This window comes from Vespula vulgaris, chromosome 4, assembly GCF_905475345.1.
Source record: "Vespula vulgaris chromosome 4, iyVesVulg1.1, whole genome shotgun sequence".
NCBI lineage: Eukaryota > Metazoa > Arthropoda > Insecta > Hymenoptera > Vespidae > Vespula > Vespula vulgaris.
The window spans coordinates 3,344,162-3,369,845 of record NC_066589.1 but is presented as its reverse complement, the minus strand read 5'-3'; the positions used below and the strand labels follow the sequence as shown (position 1 = coordinate 3,369,845).

Genomic DNA, 25,684 nt, shown 5'->3' with positions numbered 1-25,684 from the left:
ATCTAAGATAAATATGCAATTTTAGGATATGTAAAATATATAGATGTCAAAAATAAATATTTCTTATATATAAATGTTTGTTTCTACGTTCATATTACTATATCACAATATATAAACGCATAATTCGAATGTTACAATATATGTATTTATAAAAAATATGAAAATAAAATATACAAATACAGTAGCAATTTCTAGTTTATTCCTGTAGGATTATAATAGAAGATAATGTATCTGTGTGTGAGATAATATAATATGAGATAATTACAATTTCATAGAAAGATAACCTACCATTACACCTATTCTTATTCTTATTCTTTTTTCACGTATAGCTTATTATCACTTATCAACAATTATCTTTATTTTAATATCTTTGTTGAACTTCGTAACAATAAATGATTCAATAATTCTGGAGTAAATATAACGCATAAAGTTTGCAATCGATTTTTTGCAGATTCGATATATCAAGAGCCACTTTTTATTCTGAATGGAATTCCAAAAGATAATCTCGTATTTAAGTTGAATTAACGATCCAAGTCAAGCACATAAACTGAGTCAAGACAAGATGCTTTTAATTGACAGCTTTCGTTCTCGATTGTCCTTGCGTGGTCGTCCTCGTCGTCGTCGTCATCGCGACAGTGAGCAACTTTCGTGCTTTTCTATAAACAACGCTTGGTTTGTCGGTTCGATGTGCAACGATTTAACCACGATAATGACCAAGCATTAAATTCTTCTCGTATATGTCACCGATGGCAACTCGCTTAAGGCATCCCTTAATTACATCGAAATTCGGAAGTGATTGGTGGAAAGAGGTGGAAGAAGAGGAGGAGCAAGAGAATCGAAAAAAGAGTATTCAAGCTGGTCCTCTGTGTATAATAAATATGTGCGTATGTGTGCTCGCGCGTATGTGTATCAGAGAAAAAAAGAACGAGAGAGAAAAGGAGCGTGGAGGTATTGAGAAAGAGAAGGAGAGAATGAGAGAGAGAGAAGAATGATTTTTGAGGAGCGGCTCTGGTCATGAAGAGGTCGTGCACCTGCTGTTCGCACGCCACTAACCTCGTCCTTTTCTCTCCTCCTTTGACTGGCCGGATCTCCTTCTCGCTCGTGCTCGTGCACGTGCTACCGAAGTCTCTCTCTCTTTCTCTCTCTTCTCATCTTTATCTTCCTTTCTCCTTCTAATATCTACGTTCGATACCACACACAACCAAACCTATTCGATGTCACTCAGCTAAATAAAAGAAGGAGGAGCGCCGCTGAAATGTCCTTCGATAGTTCTTCTGATCTTGAACTATTATTTGTTTTGTTTCGTGTGCACTGAGACGTGCGTTATGAGAGAAAGTAAGTACACGCCAATTATTTATAACGTCATTATTTTACAAAGATGAAAATAAAGTTTCAAAGTAAATTGGATATGAATTAATGAGACTTTAAGAATAAATCAAAGGTAAATTTGTTATAAAAATCGATGTTTATAAATGGGCGAGAGGAAAGTGAAGTATCGCAGAAGAGGGCAAAAAGATGGCGATCTCTAGACTGAAAGAGGGGGAGTGAAAGGGAAACAAGGCGCGTGCCGCGATTACTCCTTACCCCCACCACTAACCATCACGCTTTTTCTCTTGAACCATACATAAATATATATATATATACATATGGCATATATAAATTTAACACGCAGATACTATCTTTTCCTGTTCGTCATTTTTCTTTATCGATATTTTTGCCTTAAACATAATTTAACTGACGAGAATTTATTCTCTGTATTACATTCTCTACTTCGTTTCGTCGATTCGTGATAAATTATGAAAAATATACTCACCCAAATATAAAAATATAAAAAATAATAAAAAATTAAGAAAAATAGAAAACGTACGACAACTTAAAAACGAAGCAACCACATATTCATGAGCATTCACGTCTCGACTTACGGATCGAATGAAAGAGAGCCGATGTTGCCACGCACGTAGTATAATCCATGATAGAGACCTCTAACAGTGCAATTTGTGATCTACGATTATTTATGCTCGTCAAAAGTAGTACAAGGAAATTCGACGAACGCTTCGAAAACTTCAATCATCTCTATCCGGATCCACTAGCTCTTCTCCTTTTCTTCCTTCTGCATCTTCCTTCCTCTTTCGTGACTAGCATATTTGCGCTCTCTCTCTCTCTCTCTCTTTCTCTACCTCTCGCTCACGCGCACGTGCGTGCATGCGTGCGTGCGTGCGTGCGTGCGTGCGTGCTTGCGTACAAGCCAGAGCGCGCGCGCGTCTTCGGACTTTTTTCCTGTTTTTACGCACCGCTCGTTTTTTCCCTTCCGAAATATAATTGGCGGTGCGATGCACCTGTCTCTCCCTACCTTCCTCCTCATCCTCCTTTCCTTCCCTCTCCTTCTCCGAACAGAATATCGTCGTCCTCCTCTCGCAACTCTTCGAGTGCCGCAACTTCGACGACGCGTGCCATCTCTCCTCCTCAAAATATCGATCGAGACTGAAGTATTCGCGAGCGATCGATTCTTTAAATCGCTCGAACGTTTTCGGTCGAACGTGATCGTGCGGATCGATTATCTTTTCGTTGTACTGCAACTGTCGGATCACTTTTGTCACCTCATTGCCTCGTCTCTTCATCTTTTTCTTACCGTTTTCCATTCCTGGAGTGTCATATCAAACTGACCGAATAGTTAAACATCTCTTATTTTCTTTCTTATTTATCGAGGGATTCTTTCTTCTTGTTCTTTTCTTTTTACTCTTTTTCTCTGTTTCTTTTTCTATTTCTCTCTTTTTTCTGTCTTCGTTTCAATAACTTGTATCTTTTATCTACTCTACTTTATTCTACCTCGTTTATTTCTTTTTCCACCTAATTATTTTACACGAAAGTAGTAGCGCCCTCCTTTATGTAATTAAGATAGAATCATCGTAATTTGCCTTATCTCCGAAATAAGTTCCGCGTAAAAAAGAAAATATAAGTAGGTCCTCTTTCTCTCTCTCTCTCTCTTTTTTCTTTTTCCTTCAAAAATACACGGTGAAGTTCAAACGAGCACGCGTGAAATACGACGTGATTAAAAATAATCGCGACGATTCATTAGGACGTTCTAACGGATAGTTTGCCAACGGTGAAATCGTGTCTCGGACCGAAATTATGTCTCGACGACGACGAGGAAAAATCGGATCTCTCCACTCCTTTTTATATGTTCGCCATATAACTACGCTTTCGTGAAGAACTGTATCATTTAAAAAATATATAAGAGCTCGAGATGGTTTATCGAACTTCGAATCTCAAGGTGGAGAGCGTCCACGGTGCGAAATAAATCGCAATTAGCAGCAAACAAAATTGCCCTCGTGTAATGAACGATGTCCCAATAATCGACCGTACCAATGGATAACGATCTAATTTGCCATCTGTCGATCTTTTACAGTTCCTAACGACGGAAGTTAGCACAGCTACGCAAGCATCATCCGTATGGATTAATTTCGACAAAAAGACTTTTTCCAAACGCCGTACGGCCAGGTTCAAAGTTCAAACATACGTTCTCCCAAAAGCTTTACGAATCCTTCGAGATCCCAAAGACGTGACCGATCCGTTCGACACATTTCCTAGATCACAAATCAAGCGTTCGTTTTTCTATGAAAAGTTCTTATTCCCAGTCTTCATACCAACCATATGTCGACGTTTTCATGTGAGAACTTTTTCTTCCTTTTTTCATCTTTCTACTCCTATAAAACTAAATACCTCATTAAAACTTGTAATTTGGATTCCGAGAGAAGAACAAGGAAAGTCGAGAAAAGATACCATTTCGAACTTTTAACAAACGACTTCACTCGAGAACACTATCGTCCGATCTAGTTACTATCAAGATCCAGAAGTCAAAGGGAAGCGGTACGCGGTCCAGACAGGGAAAAGAGAAGCTACGTCATTCTTCGAGAATCTTCTTCTTGCCTAAAGGAAAAAAACGGTGCCGTTCTTTTTCTTCAAGAAGCAGCACGGATGCGATATCTATTCTCTAAGCTCATACACACATAAAGCAGACAGAGAGAAAAAGAGGAACAGAGAGAGAGAGAGAGAGAGAGAGAGTTTCCTTTCATTCTACATGAAAACGAACTCTTCTCCATCTTTCTTCTTCCCTTTTTCCTTCAATCTCTTCTTCCTCACCCTCCGACCCAACAGAGAAAGGTAGAACGAGTATTCTTCTTCTCCTTCGTCTCCTGCCACGACTGTTCTTCGTAGAAAAACGCCAAACTTACGATCGAGCAACGCGTCAGATATGGAGATTTATTTCCCTGATCGGTGAAGACCTACCCTTCCTACCGTCTCTGTTTTCTTTCTGTCCATCTCTCTCTCTCTCTCTCTCTTTCTTTCTCTATCTTTCTCTTCCTCTCTTTCTCATTCTCTTCTATAAACCCTCCAATAGCCAAATATATCTCAGAATGCGACCGTTCATTGTTCGGAATCGATCGTGTCATGCCGATACATCGATTCTTCTCACAAGGGAAACCGTCTCCCTTTTCATCGATCTCGCACGGGCAATGAACATTTTTCTTCCAGTTTTTTTTCTTCTTCTGATTTTCGATCTCTGTCTCTGTCTCTCTTTTTCTCTCTTTCTCTTTCTCTTTCTTTTCTTTCACCCTACCAAAACTTGCGTTTCTTACGTAACAAAGATTTGCGGTTACTGATATTAAGAGGAAAACGGTAACTGTTTATCAGTTTTGATAGAAGGCTGATGTTTTTTTTTGTGTAAATTAAGGAATATACTCGAATTCAAGAAATTTTTTAAAAGTCTGCTAGGAAAAACGAATAATTTAAAAAGTATAAGTTCTCTTTTGTAAATTAATAACTACTGATATTATACACATAATAAAAAGCAGATATAAACTATTCATTCTTCTTTGCTATTGATTCTAGACAATATTATTAATCCACTTCTAAAAAAGAGTAACTCTACTACATTCTTAATAACTCTCCCGAGCAATAATATCAAAATGGTCACTAATTCGAGAAAACAGAGTAAAATAGTCGCACGCGTGCATCACGCGTGCTCGCAGTATCGCTGTCACACTCGATGTGTTCGATGTATGCAACTGATTATTTCGAAACGCGACCGGTCACAATGTTAATAACAATAATAATATGACATCAAAACTCCTTCTCCACGATTATATCAATGATACCTCGACTAGCGACTTATTAATTATGTATGCATGCGCGACTAATACAAATGCATGCACCCATTACTCGTTCAAGCCTGTTCGCTGACTGGCCAAGGCTAATCCGAATTTGCATCCCCCGAAACTTCGACTCGATCCAGAAACCTGACTAGAGTTGCTCCCCTGATTTTCGGTATTCAGGTGGCATATGTCGCCCCTACCAGAACTTACAGTCGAGATACGTACGACCGAACACGAATCGTGATCCGGCATAACTGCACTGATCTTCTACGGTGGTGCTGCGGTTCTCAACTGTATTTATTCTTTCTTTATTTTTATTTTCTTTATATATACTTTATATTCACGAACAACGAGTTACCTAAAAAAGAAAAGAAAATTAAATAACGTAAGTAATAACGAAAGCATATATTATACAATTTGAATCGTAGTTCTTTTCAGTTTTTTAAATCGACGTTATAATGACGTATTGGTGAAATGACATAGCAGATAATAATAAACAAGTTTGAAACATATTATAAGATACGTATATATTTGATATATTCTTCGATTAGATTGAACTAAAATACGTGAATGAAGAAATAAAAAAGAAGACTAAGTAATTTTAACAATCAACTATTCTTCTTACAAACTTTTTAGGCTGATTTTTGGTTAGGCAGATTGTAAAACATCTAACAATAGCCGACTTTGTAGATCCATTCTCCTATATAAATTATATTTATCTCCTATATAAATTATATTTATCTCCTGTATAATTATCCAGAAAATAATCGATCTTTCTTACGATAAAATTACCGAAGCGATACCAATACATCTGCAAATTCTGGTTGTTTAAGAAATTTGAAAGAAAAAGGACGATATTAAAAATCATTGAATCAATCGAGAGCCACTGATGTCGCGCGAACGCGCATGTGCAGGCACTCGCCCCGAAAGACGGAGGGTTACGTGGCACCCCTTGTGCACGAGCGTACTCGAGGCAGGACTACGAAAGGAGGGGTGAGAAGGAAGGAGAGAAGAAAAAAAGAGAAAGAGAGAGAAGAAGAGAGAGCGCACGCGCTCTCGCATATCTAGAGAAGGCACGATGGGGATGTAGAGGGAGAGAAATAAAGAGAGAGCAGAGAGAATAAACGTACGTAAGAGTGAGAGAGATAGACTTCGGTGCTACTACGGGGTCGAAGGCACAAAAGAATAGCGTCGCATGCCACGAGGCACAATCCACCCCTAACATTCTCTCTTCGTGCACCTCTCTTACCGCTTGTGCAAGGTTGCCGTAACCTCTCTCTCCTAACGAAAGAGAAAGAAAAAAAGAAAAAGAGAGAAAGAATCTTTGGAAAAAAGCAATTCAGGAGATAAAGAAAAAGAATGAAGTCGAAAATTAAAAAAAATTTATAAAATGAATTATAACTTGTTACTAGTTTAACTAAAATTTTCAAATCCTTAAGAAATTTTGAAAATCAAAAAGCACGTTACAAATTCTTTGTCTTTTTTACTTCTATCAAAATTAAAATAACCAGGTTTGAATCGGTGAGATAAATTTGTGATCGTGGTTCTGTACGTTAGCGACGATTAAAAAGGAGGGTACATAAATTATTCTCAATGCACGGCAAATTATACCAAGTTCACTTACATGTACTTTCTCTCTCTCTCTCTCTCTCTCTCTCTTTCTCTCTCTACTTCTACCTCTTTCTTTTTTGCTTTGGTAGGGACGAGAGGGATAATGGGAAGGGACGGTTGAGAATCTCGCGGTCTTGTTTTGCGAGACGATCGTTCCTTTTTTCTCTTACTCTTTCTCTCTTTCTTTTCTTTTTTTCCTTTTCTCTCTCTCTCTTTCTTTCTTCTTCAATCTTGTTCCTATGCAAATGAAGAAAATTTCCCATCGAAATTATAAACTGTCATCAGGCGATGAAATATACTTCACTTTTCAGTTCCGCAGAAAGAACATGTCTATTTAACAATAAGTTTCCTCGAAAATAATATGAATAGATTTCTCGCAAATTCTTTGAAACCTTTCGTAGTTCGTCGATCAAATAGGAGAGAAGAAAGGGTTGAAAATCGACAATGATCGTTCAAGGTCTCGTATTCCACAAGTGGTTGAAAATCTGGGAGAGAACCACTGCACACGTGGCCGATGGGTGCACGGAGAGAAAGATAGAAAGAGAGAGAGAGAGAGAGAGAGAGAATAGAGAAAGAGAGAGAGAGAGAAAAGAATAGAGAAAGAGAGAGAGAGAGAGAGAGTTGGATGTTGGATGAGTCTTCGGATATTTTGGGGTTGGGCAACAGACAAGAGCACTCTTCGTAGAGGGTGCCCCGGGCTTTTTTGGATCGTGCAACGGAGCGAAGGGAGATAGAGCGGTGATGCAGCTAGAAAGAGAAAGAAAAAGGGAAGTGGATTCGAAGGTAGAGAGAGAGAGAGAGAGACAAGAAAAGAGAAAGAGAGATAGAGGGGAGGGTACATGACGAGGAGGGAGCGAGAGGAAGCAGAAACCATCTGCCCGCATATGTTATGGCCCACGAACGTCGGACTCATATGTGCCTTTGCGTAGAAGAAAGAATCGCTCGTCCAAAACCAGGAACCGACGGCGGTTCCGGCTGGTTTCTAGTTGAGGAAGTAGTGACACACTGAGAATTTCAGGAAACGACTGCTTTCATAATTAAGAAAAAGCCGTGGGGGAGAAAACGCGTGTATGGACACGCGACCGGACGACCACTACTCAAAAATAAGAAAAAGAGAAAAACTGGAATTCGATCTGGCATGGTCAAACGAAAATATTCTTTCAGAAACGTTTCTAGGTAGATAGGTAGGTAGATATCTATCCTATATGATGTAGATAGCTTCTTTGTTCTCAACAAATTGGGATCCAGTAGTAGGTAGAATCATCGATAGCGACCGTCTACGTTTTTGACAAGGTGGAAGAAAAGAAAAGAAACCTGCTCGTACGGCAGATCCCGTTCGGTTAAAATTGTTCGTGGGGTCAGACAACTTCACCATGAGGATAAGACTGTTTTACAAAGTGTAACTTTCTTATTATACGAGATGTCTCGAAAAGATTGCATTTACTTTTTTTTATGCACTCTCAAGTCGAAGGCACGTTCAACTTCGTTAAAATTTCCATTGTTCACATACATATTTGTATTTTAATTATTGTAATTAAATTATTGTAATTAAATTAATTCAAATTATTTTATAGTAAACTTGTTATCGTTTAGATAAAAAGAATCGAATTTATTTTCCTTTTCGAATTTTATTCGTTTAAAATAAAAGCATATGCGTATTGTTTCAATTAACAGAATAGCAAATCATGTATTGACGTAAATGCAAATCGATCAATAAATTTTCAGGTTTTAACAATATCTGTAATTCATTAGTAATCTTTATATTAAACGTTCTCGAAATATAATTCGTGTATCGACAATTGTTGACTCGGTCGATCGATTCAACGTTACGCAATCTTTTCAGAATCCAGGTGTGAGCGTACGTTTTTCTCACCTGCGTTACACCCAAAAATTCTGCAAGTCAACCGGTAAGTGCATTTCATTAACCGTCCAAGCTATCTCCAAATCAGTGCAGATGACGAATCATTGTCGTTCTCTCTTTCTCTCTCTGTCTCTTTCTTTCTTTCACATTCTCGCATAAACGTATATTACACAACACTATCCGTACAGCTTTTACCCGAACTGTTTGCAATTTTCGATGAAATATAGATCTCCGCCTTTTTTTCGTATGAGATAATATTGATGAAGAGCCATTCCATGCATATGTGAGAGTTACAAATGTTGAAATTTGCAAGATGTCGAATACACGATAACGAAGAACATTTGCTATAATTGCTTCATTTAATACTAATTAAAATTATATACATGTAATAAAATATATAGTATCTCTCTTTTTCTTTTTCTGTTTCTCTCAAATGTGCTCAACTACGTAACTATCGTTAAAACTTTTTCATTATACAAATTACCATTGTAAATAAACTAGAAAACAAAGTGTCGTCTTTATCGTAAGATTCATTGCAAGACTTACCCTTGAGAGCTACCTCATTTTGACCTCTCGAATGACCGACACGTAGAGTGATTTAAATATAGCGTGTGCCAAACACAGTCAGATGTTTCCTTAATGGCGAGAAACGGTTTCAAGGAAGAACGTCTATGCGTTCCCTTTAAAAGTCTCAAAGGAAGAGGACAACGAGTCGACGATCATCGCATTGTCGTGGAGCAAACGAGATTTTCTTCGGTCCAAACTCGAAGCAACAGTAACAGCAACAGCAACAACAACAGCAGCAGCAGCAGCATCACTATCCGAAAGTGCAGCTGGCAGGAGACTCAGCCATTCGGGCACGCTTCGCTTCATTCGTCTTCTCTTTCTTTCTCTTTCTCTTCTTCTCCCTTTCTCTCTCATTCTAACCTTCTCTCCCCCGTTACCGTTACAAGTCCTTCTCTCGTCTCACGCTCCTCGTTCTATCAATGAGAAACACGAGGTCGTTGCGAAAGAATGGAAGGAGCCAGCCACGCTTCGGCCACGCGACGACAACACTACCCGACTCGAGGTTTAACACCATCTCTTACGTTTACGCCGTAATCTATGTACATGTACGTATACATTAGGGTGGTATACGTTATTTGACCTTTGAAGGAATTTTGATGAGATCACCATTCGGTACAGTTTGAAATATATAGAAAAATAAAAATCCTATTCTAATTTCGACTCTTTATCTTAATATTAGTTATCTTAATATTAATATTTTATATCGATCTTCAGACATCTTATTTTTAAGAATTTATTCACCTATTTTCATAGATATGAAATTACGGTTTCGTGAAATTAAGAATATTTGGCGAACAAAGTACTTACTTGGAATACACTCGACATTTGTTACATTTTTTGTGTTCTCTGTTTGTTTTAATAAACAATATCTAAAAGTATTTAAAATATCTTTCTTATTTAAATTCGGCACGCTCTAATATTAAATTATAAGACTAACCTTTGAAAATTATAATGAGATAAACTGGTGACTACACTCATCAAAGGCCAAATGACGACTGACTAGTATACATACATGTATCAGCGGACTCTCTGATATTGATAATACGTTCATCGAATACTCTTGTTTATACCGAAGAACCCACAATGAATCGACTTGTTTACAATCATTATACAAAAACATTCTCGGATTTTAACGACGAAATAAATCCGATTTCACCTTGAAATACAAGCCTTCTTCTAAGATAAATATAGACAGACATATATATTTTTTCCATTGAGAGTATGTACGCTGAGGAAAAACAATGACTGTTACAAAATTCTGGCACAAATTATATTTTTTTTAATAAGCTTATGGAAAAGAAAAAAAAATGTATTTTAACCGATAATTCTTCTTATGATTAGAAATTCTGAGATATTATAATTGTGAAAAAAATTTTATAACGATTAGTTGTGTTAATATTTGTAATATTTTAAATAATTTATCACGCTTATAAAAATTTGAATATTGGTTAGAGAAATATACATTTACAAAACCTACATTGAGTTTGCTATTACTATTATCGGCACACGTGTTCGTACATACGAAGAAAAGTAGTCTCTTGTCGGGAACACGTCATTGCGATTTCAACGAACGACGTCGCTGTAGTATCTCCGAGGTTGTAACAAAAAATACATTCCAGATCCGTTGATGATGCGGGTCAGCCTTTCCAAGCAAAGACGTTCGCTAACATTAACGACGACAACAGGACGATACGGTCACGAATATGCCGTCCTTAGACGCTTTTTTATTATTGCTGAAAACACGCGACAGGAAATGCTTTGCATTTTGTCCGTACCTCCATCTAATTCACTGCTGTTCGTTATTTTACGCCGAATTAAAAGTGTCGTCGGATATTAATAGGTCACTGTTGTATTTCTAAAGTCAATTTTAAACAATTCACGATTAAAAATTTAAAGAACATAAATAAATTACTTAAAAAAGAAGGAAATAAATGACGTCTATTGATAAAAATACGCTCTTTTCGCATAAATCCTTTCTAGAAAATTACAAAAAAAGTTCGAAATAAGAGAGAAACGAAGGATTGTCAACGATAGTATCGTTTACAGAGTAAAAGCAAAAATTGAATGATCGTGTTCATAAAGAAGAGCAGGATCGATCGAACGAGCAAAAGAGGGGGAGAGAAAGGACGAAGGGTATGAGAGGAGAGCTGGGTGATCGTATAATTTTGCACATTGTAAAGGCTGGCCCTATGTCGAGCGGAGACGATGGAGGAAAGGGGAGTAGAATTACCTTTCGGAATTGAATAGAAACGCACCTACGTAGGCACGTAGGACGAGTTATAGAGAGAACGAGCGAGCGCGTAAGTGCGTGCCAAATCAGGGACGGATCGATCTAGACTGGGGTGAATCTAGTCGTATATAAAAAAAAGGAGAGAAAGAGAAAAGGGAGAGAGAGAGAGAGAGAGAGAGGGAGGCCTCGATCCAGGCCTTCTCGTTTTTGTTACTCGGATTACATCGCCGTCCCGCTTTCGAATCTCCGAATTGATCTGCGAGTTCGTTATGTTATTGTAACTGGAATTCAATAAAGAAATTCATAAAGTAGAATTCATTGCAATAAAATAAAATTATAAAATTCAAAAGCAATAAAATAAATCGACGTACGTACTATAATATTCGAATGTCGACGTTGTTCTGAGATAAATCCAAAAAAAGAACTAATCCGAATGATTTAACAATAAAAAAGAATGGAAAAAGAAAGTTAAAAATAATCGTTAGCACTTCGAAGCAAGCACGCTTTGTCATCGTATACTCACGCGAAATCGTAATTTGAAGACTTAACGAGATCGCCGTACGTAAATATACGTATACATATATAACGTTTCTCACATGCGCTCGTGCACGATTCGACCCTGCGTTCAAGCGCGATGCGTAACAGAAGTGCGTAGGCATTGGTCGTGCACACGTGCACGGGCACGCGTCTTAACAAAGGGCCCGCACCGACCCACCCCCTTTCTACTTTGCCCTCGGCCTCCCTCTCTCTTCTTTCTTACCCTTCTCTACTTCTGCCTGCTTCTGTCCCTGACACTATCCACCGAATGCTACCCAATCGCTTAAACGGCCCAACTTGGGTATACTCGTGCTCCTATTAGCGCTTTTTAAACTCTTAGATTCCCGCGGCGCCTTCCACCGGAGTGTTTCTCAAATATAAAGAGCCAGCACATTAGTATCGACCGAAATAACTCCAAGCTACACTCTATCGATCTTTGACTTTGACTCGAAATCAAAGTCTACAGCAAGAGTAACGCAACGATTTCAATTTTATTCGAGAGCATTCAGCCGTCATAAATCATGATTTCGAAAGGATGATCATTCTAGTTTAGTCTAAAATTTTATCAGATTTTATATTTATAGAATATTCAATCTAGAATAAGAGATTGGTGATCTCTTCTATATGATCCATCTTTATCTTTTTTTTTTAGCGTCGATAATGAGACTCCACAAAGGATATAGAAATCTTTGTATTAATCCACGTGAGAAGCGGATATAGTCAGGATGAGACACACGCGACATGCATGGACTCCACGTGGCGCTAGTTAACGGCCTCGAACTGGCGTAAATATGGTGATTTATGAAACGGGTCTGCCCTCTTTTTCGTCTCGTTTCCTAGTTTCTCTCGAATAAAAAAAAAGGAAAAAGAGAAATTTTAGAACAAATGAAATGTTAAAATAAAGTTTTTAGATACTTGTGTGTCAACGATAATTTTCATAAAGAAGTTAAAAAAGAAATAGGAATTCATAAATCGTCATAAAATCAAAGAATGCTTTCATCCCGAGGAAGATGTCTAATTTCTTAAATATAGTCAATGACAAAAGATTTGTATGCACACGCTCCTACGTAATGATTCGAATTAAAGATATTATTCCGTTGATCCGAATTTACGCGTGCGACATAAACGAAATTGTAAATTCCGTTCTCCATCGTGTTTTCTTCGATAAAGCCTTCTGTCCGATACGTAGGTAGGTACTTATATATATTACGGAATTTCGTTATTATCCGACGGTGGCAGAGTATCGATACGATTATTATATTTGACCGGTTTCGTGGTTTGATAACTCATGCGCATTATTCGACTCGGTCGAGCAGAGTCTCACGAGAAAAGGTGGGCTTTGCGTTCATTGAAACGGAGGTCTCTACGACGAGGGTCGCTTCAAGGTTTTTAACGATTTGCTGGGGATTTCAAAGATCGACGGTGAACTTAATCCCCCGAATACGTGGAGCTATCTTTATCGTGAGACTGCGAGATGTGCTCTCGATTCTACCTTCTCTCGTACAGGGCCGTCTAAATTTCAATCAATTCCTGTTTCCTTATGAACGAAGAATTATTTTATATGTTACTTGCTTATGAATATCTCTTTGTATAAAATTTGCTACGTCGTGTCCTTTTTATGAATGAAACTCGAAGAAATTAGAATTATTTTTCAAATGTTTTTGTTTCGTTTTCATAAAAAGAAAATTGATTAACATAATGTACAAAGAAATTATTTAACGTATACAATTTTTTGACGAGAATTAATAATAAGGTTTCAACGTAGACGTAGGTATATAAAATTATTTATTATTCTTTCTTTTCATGTGGGAGCCCCTCCAATATGAAATTTTATGTACGATCCTGCCACGAACGGAGATTAAAGGTCCGCACGAGGGTCCATGGGGCCTCACTCTATATATTTTGTATTATAAATTTGATCAAGCCCCCACTTTCAGTCGCACGGTCGGCTTACGACTCCTTCTCTCTTTAGATTTTAGGTACACACAGAGCAACAGAGATAGATAGATAGAAGGTAAACTAGATCTAGGTCGAATCAAAGCCCTTCGGTTTGCGAACAGAAGGATAACCCTCGCATCGGGAAATGTTAATGGAGCTGTTTTTTAAATCGTGATTTATAAACGACCAGTCGCAGTTGGGAAAACGCCCGGCTGTTTTCGCGTTATATCCAGATTGGTAGTAAGCAATTCGATGAAAGAGGGTTTCTAATTTAATTCCAAACTTAATCTCGATTGTATCCTTCGAACGACTCAAAGTGGAAGTGTGTAATAAAAATTATCCGATTAGAAAAAAGAGAATAATAAAGAAAAAAAAACAAATGAAAAAAAAAGAGAGATCTAGAGAATGACGAGATATATCTCGTACAAGAGACGTCATTGGTCCGTGAAAATGCTCCGCCTCGAAACACGAGACTTCCGCGTCTCTAGAACCGAAATTCGTTCTTCCTGTCCTTTGCTTTTCGTCTCAGAGAGGGAAAGAGAACATCGGTACCAGTTGGTATCGGTTTTTTCTTTTTTTTTATATCGCCGATGGTTATATTATAAAGGAAAAATCGTCTCGAGTGAAAGTAGACACGAGAAAGTAGTAATATGATTGCGCGAATGATAATATTTTAGAGCGAGTGAAAGAGACTTCGTTCTCGATCGATCAATATTTTGGTTGAATACTTACATACGATATACATATATTTACAATTTACACGAATGAAAGCATAAACACATATTCTCACGTGTTTATCTCTTCACGGTCAACATAGCTCTATTTATGTTCTAAATGTTCCTTATGCAAACGAGCAATAACAACGGATTAAGAGCTAATGAAAATGGCAAGGAAAAAGAACCTTTGCTCTTGTATTTCTGATTAATTCTGAGAATGATCGATTGAACGTTAACGAGCAGCGTCTTCGTAGCCTTCTCACTATATATCCGACGGCAATAAGAAAGTATACAATAAATATTAATTCTGATGTAACAATGAATAGAAAAGGAGAAGCAAAAGAGAATAAGAATTAAATTTTATCCCTTGATATAACATATATATCTAAATAAATTGATTAATCTATGAAAGTGAATTTATTAACAAATTAAGACAAAAAAAACAACGATAGCTAGAAAGGATTGAGAAGAAATTAAATGTTAACAACGAAAGGTAATCGTATTTTAATCTATTCTGGATATAAGAAACAGCCATAAATCTATTCTTTCATTTACTCATCGAAAACAATGCATTTTGTAACTAAAGTTCTCTTTCTCTTTCTCCCTTTCTCTTTCTCTTTCTCACTTCCTTCTCTCTTTGTCTCTCTCGTCTCTCTTTTCACCCTCTCGATAAGTCCATCGAGAAGGAGCAATCGACGCAAATGCTTAGTCTCTCAAGGACTTAGACTTTCCTCACGACGTATTTCGTAGTCGCGACAAGTCCATCCTCCATAGCTTTCCTCTTCTAGCATTTTGCTTTGGGTGTCCTAAACTCGAAGTTGCGCGCGTGTGTTCGCGCGTGCGCGCACACAAGGGCACAACTGGCGCACGCTCGTTTGCTCTCCTGGCATATGGCGTGCATGGTCCCCCTTTTTCAGTTCCTGGGGAGAAGAAACGAAGGGGGCTGCGGCGCGTGCTCAAAATCCCCACCACCTTTTCCTCTTCTCCCGTGACGCCTTATTCTCTCTTTCTCTCTCTCTCTCTCTTTATCTCTCTCGCACACACGTCAAACCCGCACAATCTCTCTCTCTCTCTCTCTCTCCTTCTTCCCCGCACACTGGTAACTCCCCTCCTCACGTTTCACCGTGTCTTCGATGTCGACGTATTTGCCCCATCTCTCTCTCTCTCTTGCTCTCTTGCTCTCTTACTCTCTCTCTCTCTCTCTCTCTCTCTCTCTCTCTCACTCGACGGTGCGGCAAAATGCTGAAACCTAACCCATCTATCGGATGTCCGCGCTCATTCTCAATGCGGACGCCATGCGATGCGTAACGCTTACATCAGATCCGAAGCAAAGACGCGAGAGGTAGCGAACATTACGGATTATCTCGTTAGTTTCGTCAGTATCGTTCATCCCTGTCTCTGAATATACCTCCAAATTCGTGAGATAGTTCGGTACAACCGGTTGGTGGTGCTTGTTCGAAAAACAACGAGAAATTAAGTTCGGTGAAAGGTAGTGGTTAAATTATAAGAAAGAAATTTCTTTTTTACAAGTTGGGAAATACATAGATGTCAAAGAAAAAAGATAACTTTAGAAGGGTGCTTTCTTGGAAATGCTTTTCATGATGTCGACGACCGTCGTGGAGAAGAATAGTCGGTGACCTCATGCTTTACTTAAGTTGTGGCGACCGGCAGCGAGATAATTGGATCTTGAATCGGCCGGTCAACGTCACGTCTTGTTCGTATCCTTCATCTTCCTTATTGATGCCTCGGAAATCCTATTTGTGAGATTAAGCAAGTAAATTCGTGTTTTTCGTGTGATAGTCCTGCGCCAACGAGTAGGATATCAAAAGAAGGAATGTGAAATATCAAATGGTTCGGTTGTTTCTTCATTCAATGTGACCCAAATCCTCGAACATCGAATCGAAGCTTCGTCCGATCGTCTGCCCTGACGATCATCGCCTTTGTTTCCGACGGGAGTGCGCGTTTTATTTATAAGTCCGTCAATTAGCTCCGTCCTTGAGAGACATTAGAGTCGATGAGCGGCCGGACGACTCGGGCAACCACGCGATACGACGACTTCACCCTCCGCATGTCGCGCCGACAAACGTTCCTTCTACCTGATCAAAAAGCTTTCCCACGAGGCGTCACGGCTCGTCGATCGAAAGTAACGTTCGTCCCTGCGAGCTGACGACCAAAGAGAAAGAGGGAAGGTACGACGAACGAAACTGTAGAGTGAAGATTAGAACTCGTTGAAAAGACGAAAAAAAATTCACCTCGAAATGACGACCATGGGTGTAACGGTCTTCTGCAATAGAGTTCAAATAAATGGAAATGATCAGGAACAGCTGATGCTACTTCGAACCCTACAGGATAACGAGAGCAATATACTCGGAAATCAGCCTCATTTAATAGTTCCAAAGACTAACAACAATAATAACAGTGGTAGTGGTATGGCCACGGTTAACGTTTTACCCCCTTACGATCCATCGAGGTTGAAAAAGCACGGAAAAAACGGTCAACCACCTCCAGTTGCCGTAGCTCGGAGAAATGCCAGAGAAAGGAATCGCGTGAAGCAAGTAAACAATGGTTTCGCTACCCTGAGGCAACACATACCGAATCATATTGCGGCGGGATACGGCGACAGGGGTAAGAAATTGTCCAAGGTCGAAACTCTTCGAATGGCTGTCGAGTACATTCGAGGTCTTCAGAGATTACTCGCAGAAGCTGATGGTGTCGAGTACGATTCAAATTCTGCTTTGGGATCTCAATGTGTCCCCTCGCCTACGAGCAGCGTCGTCTCCTCAAGTCACAATGGTTCTGGCGAGAAACTCACACTCGAGGACGACGTTCTTACGGTTGAAGACGGTGAAGATTGTGAACAATTGGACGAGGACGAGGAGAATTGTAAAACTAAAATGACACTTTCCAGGTAAGTCAAGACATCTCTATTATCGTTTTAATTTGATCGTGATTATTTTTATGATCATTCATCGTGAAAAATTATTTATCATTCAGAGATCGTTTGAGATAACACTTTTCAATAAGTGCGAATAGCAAAATATAATAACAAAAGCTCTATAATAAATACATGCGATATTCATAAACTTTATTAAGATTTGAAGCGAAAGAAAAGAATATTTTAGAAGAATGAATATAAAATTCGTATCTACACGAAAACGATACTGAAAATGCGATTTGAATATTTTCAGACTATCACCTAATCGAACGGCCATGCCGTCGCCTCATGACTATTATGCGTCTTCCGTGGGCGACGAAGAGAACCTGGAACCTCGAGGTCTCTCGTCGAACGGTGCACAAAATTACTCGCGACTTTCCCCTAATTCCGTGGCCTCGCCACCCTCTGAGTATTATGGACAAAACGAGGAAAATTTGGAACCTAGAATTCTCTCCCCTTACAGCGGTGCCGGCGACAGCGAGGAAGGTGCTACGACCGTTTACGCGGCTAGCCCGGAAGCTTTCTCGGGGGCCCTTTATTATAAACAGGAGATCGCTGAGCCTGGCGAATTTATGGACGTTGTCAGTTGGTGGGAACAGGAACAGGGTCGACTGGTGCATCATACTCAACAGCACGCTCAGAGGTTGGCACACGTGTAACTCGTAAGGTTGGTTGGAATTTTACGAAAACTTTTAGTACTTCACGCTATAAAACATCTCTAAATTTTTGTATACTTCTAAATTTTTGACAGTAGCTTCTAATACTTTAATTCGTTCTAACCAACTAACAGAGATTTTCATATCGTTATTTAAGACGATATCATCCCCCTTGTAAAGAGAAGAAAATTGATACTTAATTTCAAATCATTAAAAAAAAAAATTGAACGAACTGATTTCATTGAATCTATTCATTTGAACAATCTAATGAAATCTATCAAAAGTATTTGGTACATCGTCTAACTTCGATATAGTTGAAGAAAGATCTCTGTGAAGCATATGGCAACCGTCCGCTGACTTCTCTCGATCGTAATGCTACCCATATGGCATGCTACCCTATGCAGCTCTTGTCGTCGTTTGGTCGAGCCGAGTGCCGATACGCGTGCATACACCACGCATTATATATCTGCTGGCTGCATGGCACGTGGGTTACGCGCGTTTCTTCGGAAACGTTGACTTCTATTTGCGGCATGGGGGCTGCCGGCCACTGGACTTTTTCTCCTTCGATTCTCACGTCGCGACGACGCCGTACGTACGATAACAACGGAAGTATCGACATTTCTTCGTCGTTATTTCTCTTGAACCATGTACGTGTTCTAAACTGAGTTCTATTTTTGAAAATGACCGCTACGTTTGCGTTCTCAGTTTGCAATAAATTTGATAAATTAAGTACAAAGTTGAAACGATTAAATGATAAATTTTATTTTTCGATTATTCTTCGATCTATTGACGTCTATATTAGCCACCATATATCCTTTCATTGATATGGCGTCATAAATTTACCGAGATCAGTAACAATTAACCTGACAAGTTCTTTTTCTTCAAATTCCAAGCTCCACGTAATTTATCGTAGTTTACTTTTAATTACCTTTTTATAAAATAATATCCACCAGACGAACTCCATTAAGACCGTGATAAACCGGTTGCTCTTAAAAAATTTTAACGAGTCTGTTACCTTCCCCACGTTCAAAAAGCCCGCGTTACATTGTACAATGTAATAACTGATCCTGGTTATCAAGGGACAAGGAGGTGGATGCCCGCAGGACGAAGATAAGGGAAGAAGAGAGATAGAGAGAGAGAGAGAGAGAGAGAAAGAGAGAGACCGTGACATTCGAGTGTCACGTCGGCAGGCACTTCGCAAAGTGGTTCGGTGCATAAAGTTTATTTTCGGGCTCGAAGCCGACGAAGCACGTGTTCAAAAGGGAAGCGCCGAACACGAGTTTCCACTTGGTGGCTTCCTCTATCGCGTTCGTCACGTGCGCGCATCATCCTCTTCGCTCTTCTGTCTTAAGAGTAAAAGATAGAAAGAAGAGGCAACTCATGGGACACTTGTAGCCCTTACAAATGGATATCAATGTGACTGAAATCGTATTGAGTACTTTTTCCCCGTCATAAATATTTTAAAACATTATTTTGAAGTTATCTTACCGAATCAACTATATTGACAAGTAGCAAAAACAAAATTAATATCGATATAATTCTATCGGCCAATTAAACTTATTATATTCTAATGATAATTCAAAGATGTAGATGATCCTATTGCAAAATAAATTTGTATGTTTTATAAATTTGCCATACAAAGAATCTATTAGAAAAATCTATCCATTCTATTGCATTAATTTAACCCAAGTTTCGAGAAGAGTAATCATGAAAAACATTCATAAAATCGTGAAATAAAAATATCAAATATCAGCAGCCTAGTAGCAACTATAAAACTGGTAAAAAGGAATTATTTGATCTACCGTCAAACAACTAATGAACGTAATTATTAGTCCGAGTAATTCGGGGAATGAAGAAGCGCCGCGCGGTATCGTAGTTTCAAGTCGAGTTGGAAACTACGAAATAAGAAGTCTCACGCAAGGGAGAGCGAACGCACAAGTAGCAAGTAATTCTCGACAATTATAAAGTGAGGTCATCTACGAAGTTTACGAGATGCGTCGTCGCGGCAAATTAATTTAATAAATTCCTTTCTTGGCTCCCAGTCGTGTAGTTATATATTATATCGCCCTTGGTTCACGCCGCGTGCGGGTGATAGTCTTTCTTTCGGTGTCGTTTCTTCATTTTAAAGACATTTGTATGTATATACGTCTTTTATAATACCCTTAGTATCGTCGCAATTTGAGCCATACTATCAGTTTACGATGTCCTACGATATTTCTATCGCGATAAAATATAAACGCTTACTTCTTTATTCTTAATATTACATAATCTATGAAATATTTATTATATATTATTCATTGAATCTACTTTTTAGTTCTAAGAATCGTACGATTAATTATTTTTAACGTGAATGTTAAAGAAAGATATGTATATGATAGTTATTAAAATTCCCTATAAAAGTAAATAAATAAAATTGAATTAAGACTAACTAAAATATTCAAAGTATGATAATCGATATAAGTAATAATTTAATAGGTCGAATAATTCAATATCTTACAAAGTATAAAAATATGCACATGTTGAACGAATTTACAGGCTATGCAAATTTAATGAGAAACACTGTGACGTTTGTTGTATCTTGGCACATGGTTTTGCATAAGGATGCAGAGAACAAAAGAATTTGATGAGCAATTATACCGGCGAAGCCCGCATGTCGACTATCTTATCAATATACATTACCAGCATAGTAATTTTACTGTGTTAGATTCGGTAGTCAACTGTGCTGAGACGATTCTCTATTTTTAAAAAGATACATCGATTTTAGTTAATATCTTATTGACTTCTTTCAGGATTTTTAAAGATTAGAAATTAAAAATACTATTTCAATTTATGGTTTTAATCGACCAAATACTCGAACTATCCATTAGAAAGTTATAACTAACGCTGATTAATACGATCCAGATCCTAAAGACCCTTGCTTCTCCGATAAAATAAATCACTCCGTCGGCTTCTACGATTTCCAAAGTATCACTACTTGAAATTATCTTCTTTGTCTTATCGCCTTCTTAGCTGTATCTTAAGTAACGACGAGACGAAACACGCGTGAATCCTGTAAGGATGAAATAAATAAGATAAAAAAAAGACATCTATACTAGTATACCAGACTTATACAAAAAAAAAATTAATGTAACATCGATGACAATAATCTTAATTTTTTGCGAATATTTTAATTCGATATCGCATGATTTTTTTTCGAATAGCGAAGCAAAAAAGAAACCGTTAGGCGAAAACAGGGAGAAATGATTTTAAGGACGTCACTACTTACGCGTTGCGAGTACTTTGACACATCTTTTGATGGTTAGGGGAATGAAGAACCCCTCTGCACGTTGGGGACAGGCATTGTCCTATCCGCTTATTGTACTCCGTCCTTCTTGATCGAATGGATTCTTATTTACCTGGATTGCAAAGAATTAAATTTAGAAGCGGTTTGGGGTATCTGTCGGACATTCGTAAGGATAGAATTCGTGGGAAAGATGTGTGCTTACGGGGAAGGGAAGGGGGTGGAAATAGGGGAGAAACAGAAATCCTCTTCTTCCTGGGATTCACGTTTCCCTGGTTGACGTTTTAGAATGATGGACTCGGGAAATAGAGGGAAAATGTTCCACTCGTGAAACCTAATTCTAAACTCACTACTGTCAAATTGCAAAGGTCTTTGCATCGAAGAAAAATCGAAAAATTCATTGTAAAAGAAAATATATTATTTCAAAGAAAATGTTCAATTAATTTTATAAATATTTGAAATGTTTTATAAATTCAAGTCTCGAAAACCAAACAAATTTCACGCGCCATTAAAAATAAGCAGTCGATCAATTCTATTACGAGTACTATTCGGATCTTACCATGAAGATTGTTCCATCCTGAAAGTTATATTTTGAGGTCAAATATAATATTGTTCGTATTGCTCGGATCGTAAACCAATCCGAAAGTCAGCACCGAGGATAGATTTATTTAAAATAATCTGTAAAAGTAAAAAATTTTATTATGTATAATGTATATTGGTAATATATTGCTGATATATTGCGCATATCGTCGACGTTTTAAATAGATCATGGTCTTTTCCTGTTCACGATATTATGTATTACAAATCATATTTAACACTTCTAGATAAAATTATATTGTCACACTAATTTTATCGTTATTTTGTTGTTACAGATTACTTTAGTGACAATTAGCAAGAAAAACACTGAGCGTACAGCAATCTAATGCGACTGATCTCACGAAACCGAAGAAAGGAGAAATCGCCGTGCGATAAAATCTCCATCGGAATAGTATTAGTACTTATCGCCAAAAGTACTTTCGCTCTCGACCACTGCCTAAACAGTCTTTCTTACTCGATTTTTTTTATTTTTTCAAAAAAGGATTCTTGCAGAAATTCATTGCGAACAGAATTGCATCTTAATTAACAGAGAATATCGTCAACAAATTAATTATAATTATCGTTCAAAACGATCAAATTTTAACAAAATTATTCCTAATATAATATTGAGAGACAGACTTTTTCTTACACACTCATACGTCTACATACGTAAACGCTTGTTATTGAAGATATTTTATAAAAATATAAACTATGTAAACACTTAAATATTTATAACTATGATAAAGAGTGCCTTAAAAGCGTGAATAACGTTCTGAAACGATCATAATGATCCATGGACCAATGATATTTAAATAATTAAAATATATTATCGATTAATTTCGATTGTATTGCCTAGTACTCATTTCTATTGGAGTCATTAAATATTCATCTTTTACTTTTTAACAAATATATGTACATTAAATGTTTCTCGTTTGCCACATAAGACTTTCATAAAATAGATTTTGCTTTTATTAATCTATTATGCTGTTAAATTGTGAGAAAGACGATATACAGGTTGTTTTGTTAAAGCTGGTAACACCGAGAAGAGGGTAATTCTACATAACAAAATAAGTGGAAAATGTAAAATAAAATCTTTTCATATGATTGTTATATGAATTATTTAAAATATACATTCTATAGAACGCATATTTGTTCTGTTCTAAATAACTTTCTGTGAATGTTTCATAGTATTCTCGATTTTTTCGGAAACAAAAAACAGTATAAACAAATTTTATATATTTTTCATTTATTTTTATTCCAGTATAATTACTCTCTACCCAGTTAACTGGAATCATAAATTAACCTGTATATCTAAAAATATCGATGACGAAAAAATCATTAATGTGCGTTTTTTAAAAAATGCGATACACAATCAAAAAAATTTGTACATAAAAGTGCCTTAATTAAATTGAGGATTAGTCTTGTTAGTCTATAATACTATTTTTTGTACTTGCTATTTTATATGGAATATTTAAAACTGTGTCATTCTATTTATATAAATAATTATATTACGTTGTCCATTGATTATAATGTACAATGTTTTATATATATATATATATATATATATATATATATATATATAAGATGATATATATTATATATTTTACAACGTATACGAAGGAAAAGTTTAACAGACATTCTAAAATACAAAGAACGATAAAATCAAAAGTTGTACAAATTACAATAATCTTATACGAGAATTATCATTGACATTATTATTCTCTTGACATTAGAAAGTACCAGATGATATGTAAATACAAGTGCCTTAATTAAGTTTTAAGATAAGCTGTTTCATATACATGTGAAAACATTCTTTGTACTTGATAACTTTTATAAAATATTTAAAATACATCTTAATATTTATACAATATTAATTTAGGTGTCTCTTTATAATTCCTTGTATATGAATATATCAAACACTATTACGAGTAATGTTACTCCTACGTTCTGCTCTACTTTATTATATTTCATACTTTTTTATTTCTTTCTACGTCTTATACTTTCTCAGTAAAAGTGCGCAATTCTGTTAAATCAATGAACTATCGATATTCCACAACTCTTCGAATCAAATAATGTCGCCTTAACTTGACGTCTTAATTTATAGATTTTGCCCTCGCTATTTAGAATATGCTTTTTGTTAGTTTTTTTAGCTCTTGAATTCTAATCTCTGTTTAATATCGATCCAATAGAATTCTTCGAACTGTTTAGATGATGACAGGAAGCACCGATCATTATTATAAGGATCATCATTTTAAATCAACAGCAAGCAAGATCCCTTAACCTCAGGAATTTCCACTTGCAATGATTTAATTCTATGACGCAACATTCATTATTCCAATCCAGTCAATCAAATAGTCAGCTCAAAAATCTGTAAAGTCAATAAAATTTAATATTCTGTTCATAATCTGCGCTTGATATTAAATTTTTGATATTTCTAAAGGTTAATTGATCAAGAAAAGATCACTTTAATTATGCCACTAAACATAACAATATCTCTTATTTCGCTTCGCAAAAAATTTTCTGTATGAGACCTACATCCAAGTTAAGTCCACGTATAGAGAACAAAGACTCGATACTAACCTACACGATGATTACCAAACGTTCCCCTAAATTTTTACCTGTCTTTGATGAATAATCATGTTAAGCCGGAAACGTGTGTAGTACTAGCCACCGGCAGTAATAAAGGGTGGCCATCGATAATTCTGTAATTTCGTGAAATTGCTCTTGGTCGACCACGAAGGGAACGGTTTCTCTTCTCATTTTCTCTCTTTCTATCCTTCTCTCGTCTATTGTATCTTTCTTCTTCCCTTTCCCTCTTTGTTGTTTTTTCATTGGCTTTCGAGGGTTATTTTCTGAACACGTTCTATGCAGGGGGTACTTTGCTACATCATTTCCGCGAGTATTTTTCTATGCTTCGATGACCCAGAAATAAATTGTTAATCGTTTTCTTACCCTTACGAATAACAAATGTTCTCTGTTTTATAAATTCATGGTTAATTCTATTATAGACCTATGTCAGTAGCGACGTTCATGATTCTATTTTTATCAGTCACTTTTTTGCTTCATTTACATAACATCAATAAAATTATCGAAAATTTTCCACATTTTTTTTTCCACGTTATCTTAAGCTAATTATGAATTTTGAACACACATTTTATTTATTTCCGATTATTCGGGATTGTAATGGTAAATACATACTTATAGTACTATCATCAAAAACGTTCATAGAAAGAGCGTTAAAAATAAAACATTTTTTCTTACGCATAAAATTAATTCGATTGACACATGCCATATAGACGCTTTACACAATATTAATGTATAATTAATACGAATTACACATAATATGATTAAGACGCTTTACACAATATTAATGTATAATTAATACATACATACGAAAATTTAATTGTGTATGGATATAGCACGCATGTTTTTTTGTATAATTTAATATCAATACAATCTTTTGCGAAATAATATATTGGAATAAAAACTAAAACGTAGACAATGATAAATATATTCTATTTCACATGGTAGATTTGATGTTATCGACGAAGATTTTCCATTATGACGGATCTTTACAATTTAAAACGGATGGAAGAGGTTTAAGGTCAATGTATAAATTCCACA

The 25,684-nt window shown here is 36.8% G+C and overlaps 1 protein-coding gene across 3 annotated transcripts; it reads left to right on the top strand.

Annotated features, from left to right (window-relative positions):
* The first annotated feature begins 15,787 nt into the window (after positions 1–15,787).
* On the top strand, positions 15,788–25,660 carry LOC127063601 (uncharacterized). 3 transcript variants are annotated; one of them, XM_050993598.1, is made up of 3 exons: positions 15,788–17,521; positions 17,802–18,215; positions 25,592–25,660. In XM_050993598.1, exons 1-2 carry the CDS (start codon positions 16,872–16,874, stop codon positions 18,205–18,207), a joined length of 1,056 nt encoding a protein of 351 aa, XP_050849555.1. In that variant the 5' UTR covers positions 15,788–16,871; the 3' UTR covers positions 18,208–18,215; positions 25,592–25,660. The 3 variants fall into 3 exon arrangements, with proteins under 3 accessions (XP_050849555.1, XP_050849554.1, XP_050849557.1); XM_050993597.1 differs by lacking the exon at positions 25,592–25,660 and adding an exon at positions 22,357–25,294; XM_050993600.1 differs by lacking the exon at positions 25,592–25,660 and adding an exon at positions 18,519–18,920.
* The last annotated feature ends 24 nt before the right edge of the window (positions 25,661–25,684 follow it).

Coding starts and splice junctions, on each gene's coding strand:
- LOC127063601 (XM_050993598.1), top strand. CDS start 16,872: ATGACGACCATGGGTGTAACGGTCTTCTGCAATAGAGTTCAAATAAAT. Junction 17,522..17,801: donor ACTAAAATGACACTTTCCAG/GTAAGTCAAGAC, acceptor GAATATTTTCAG/ACTATCACCTAATCGAACGG.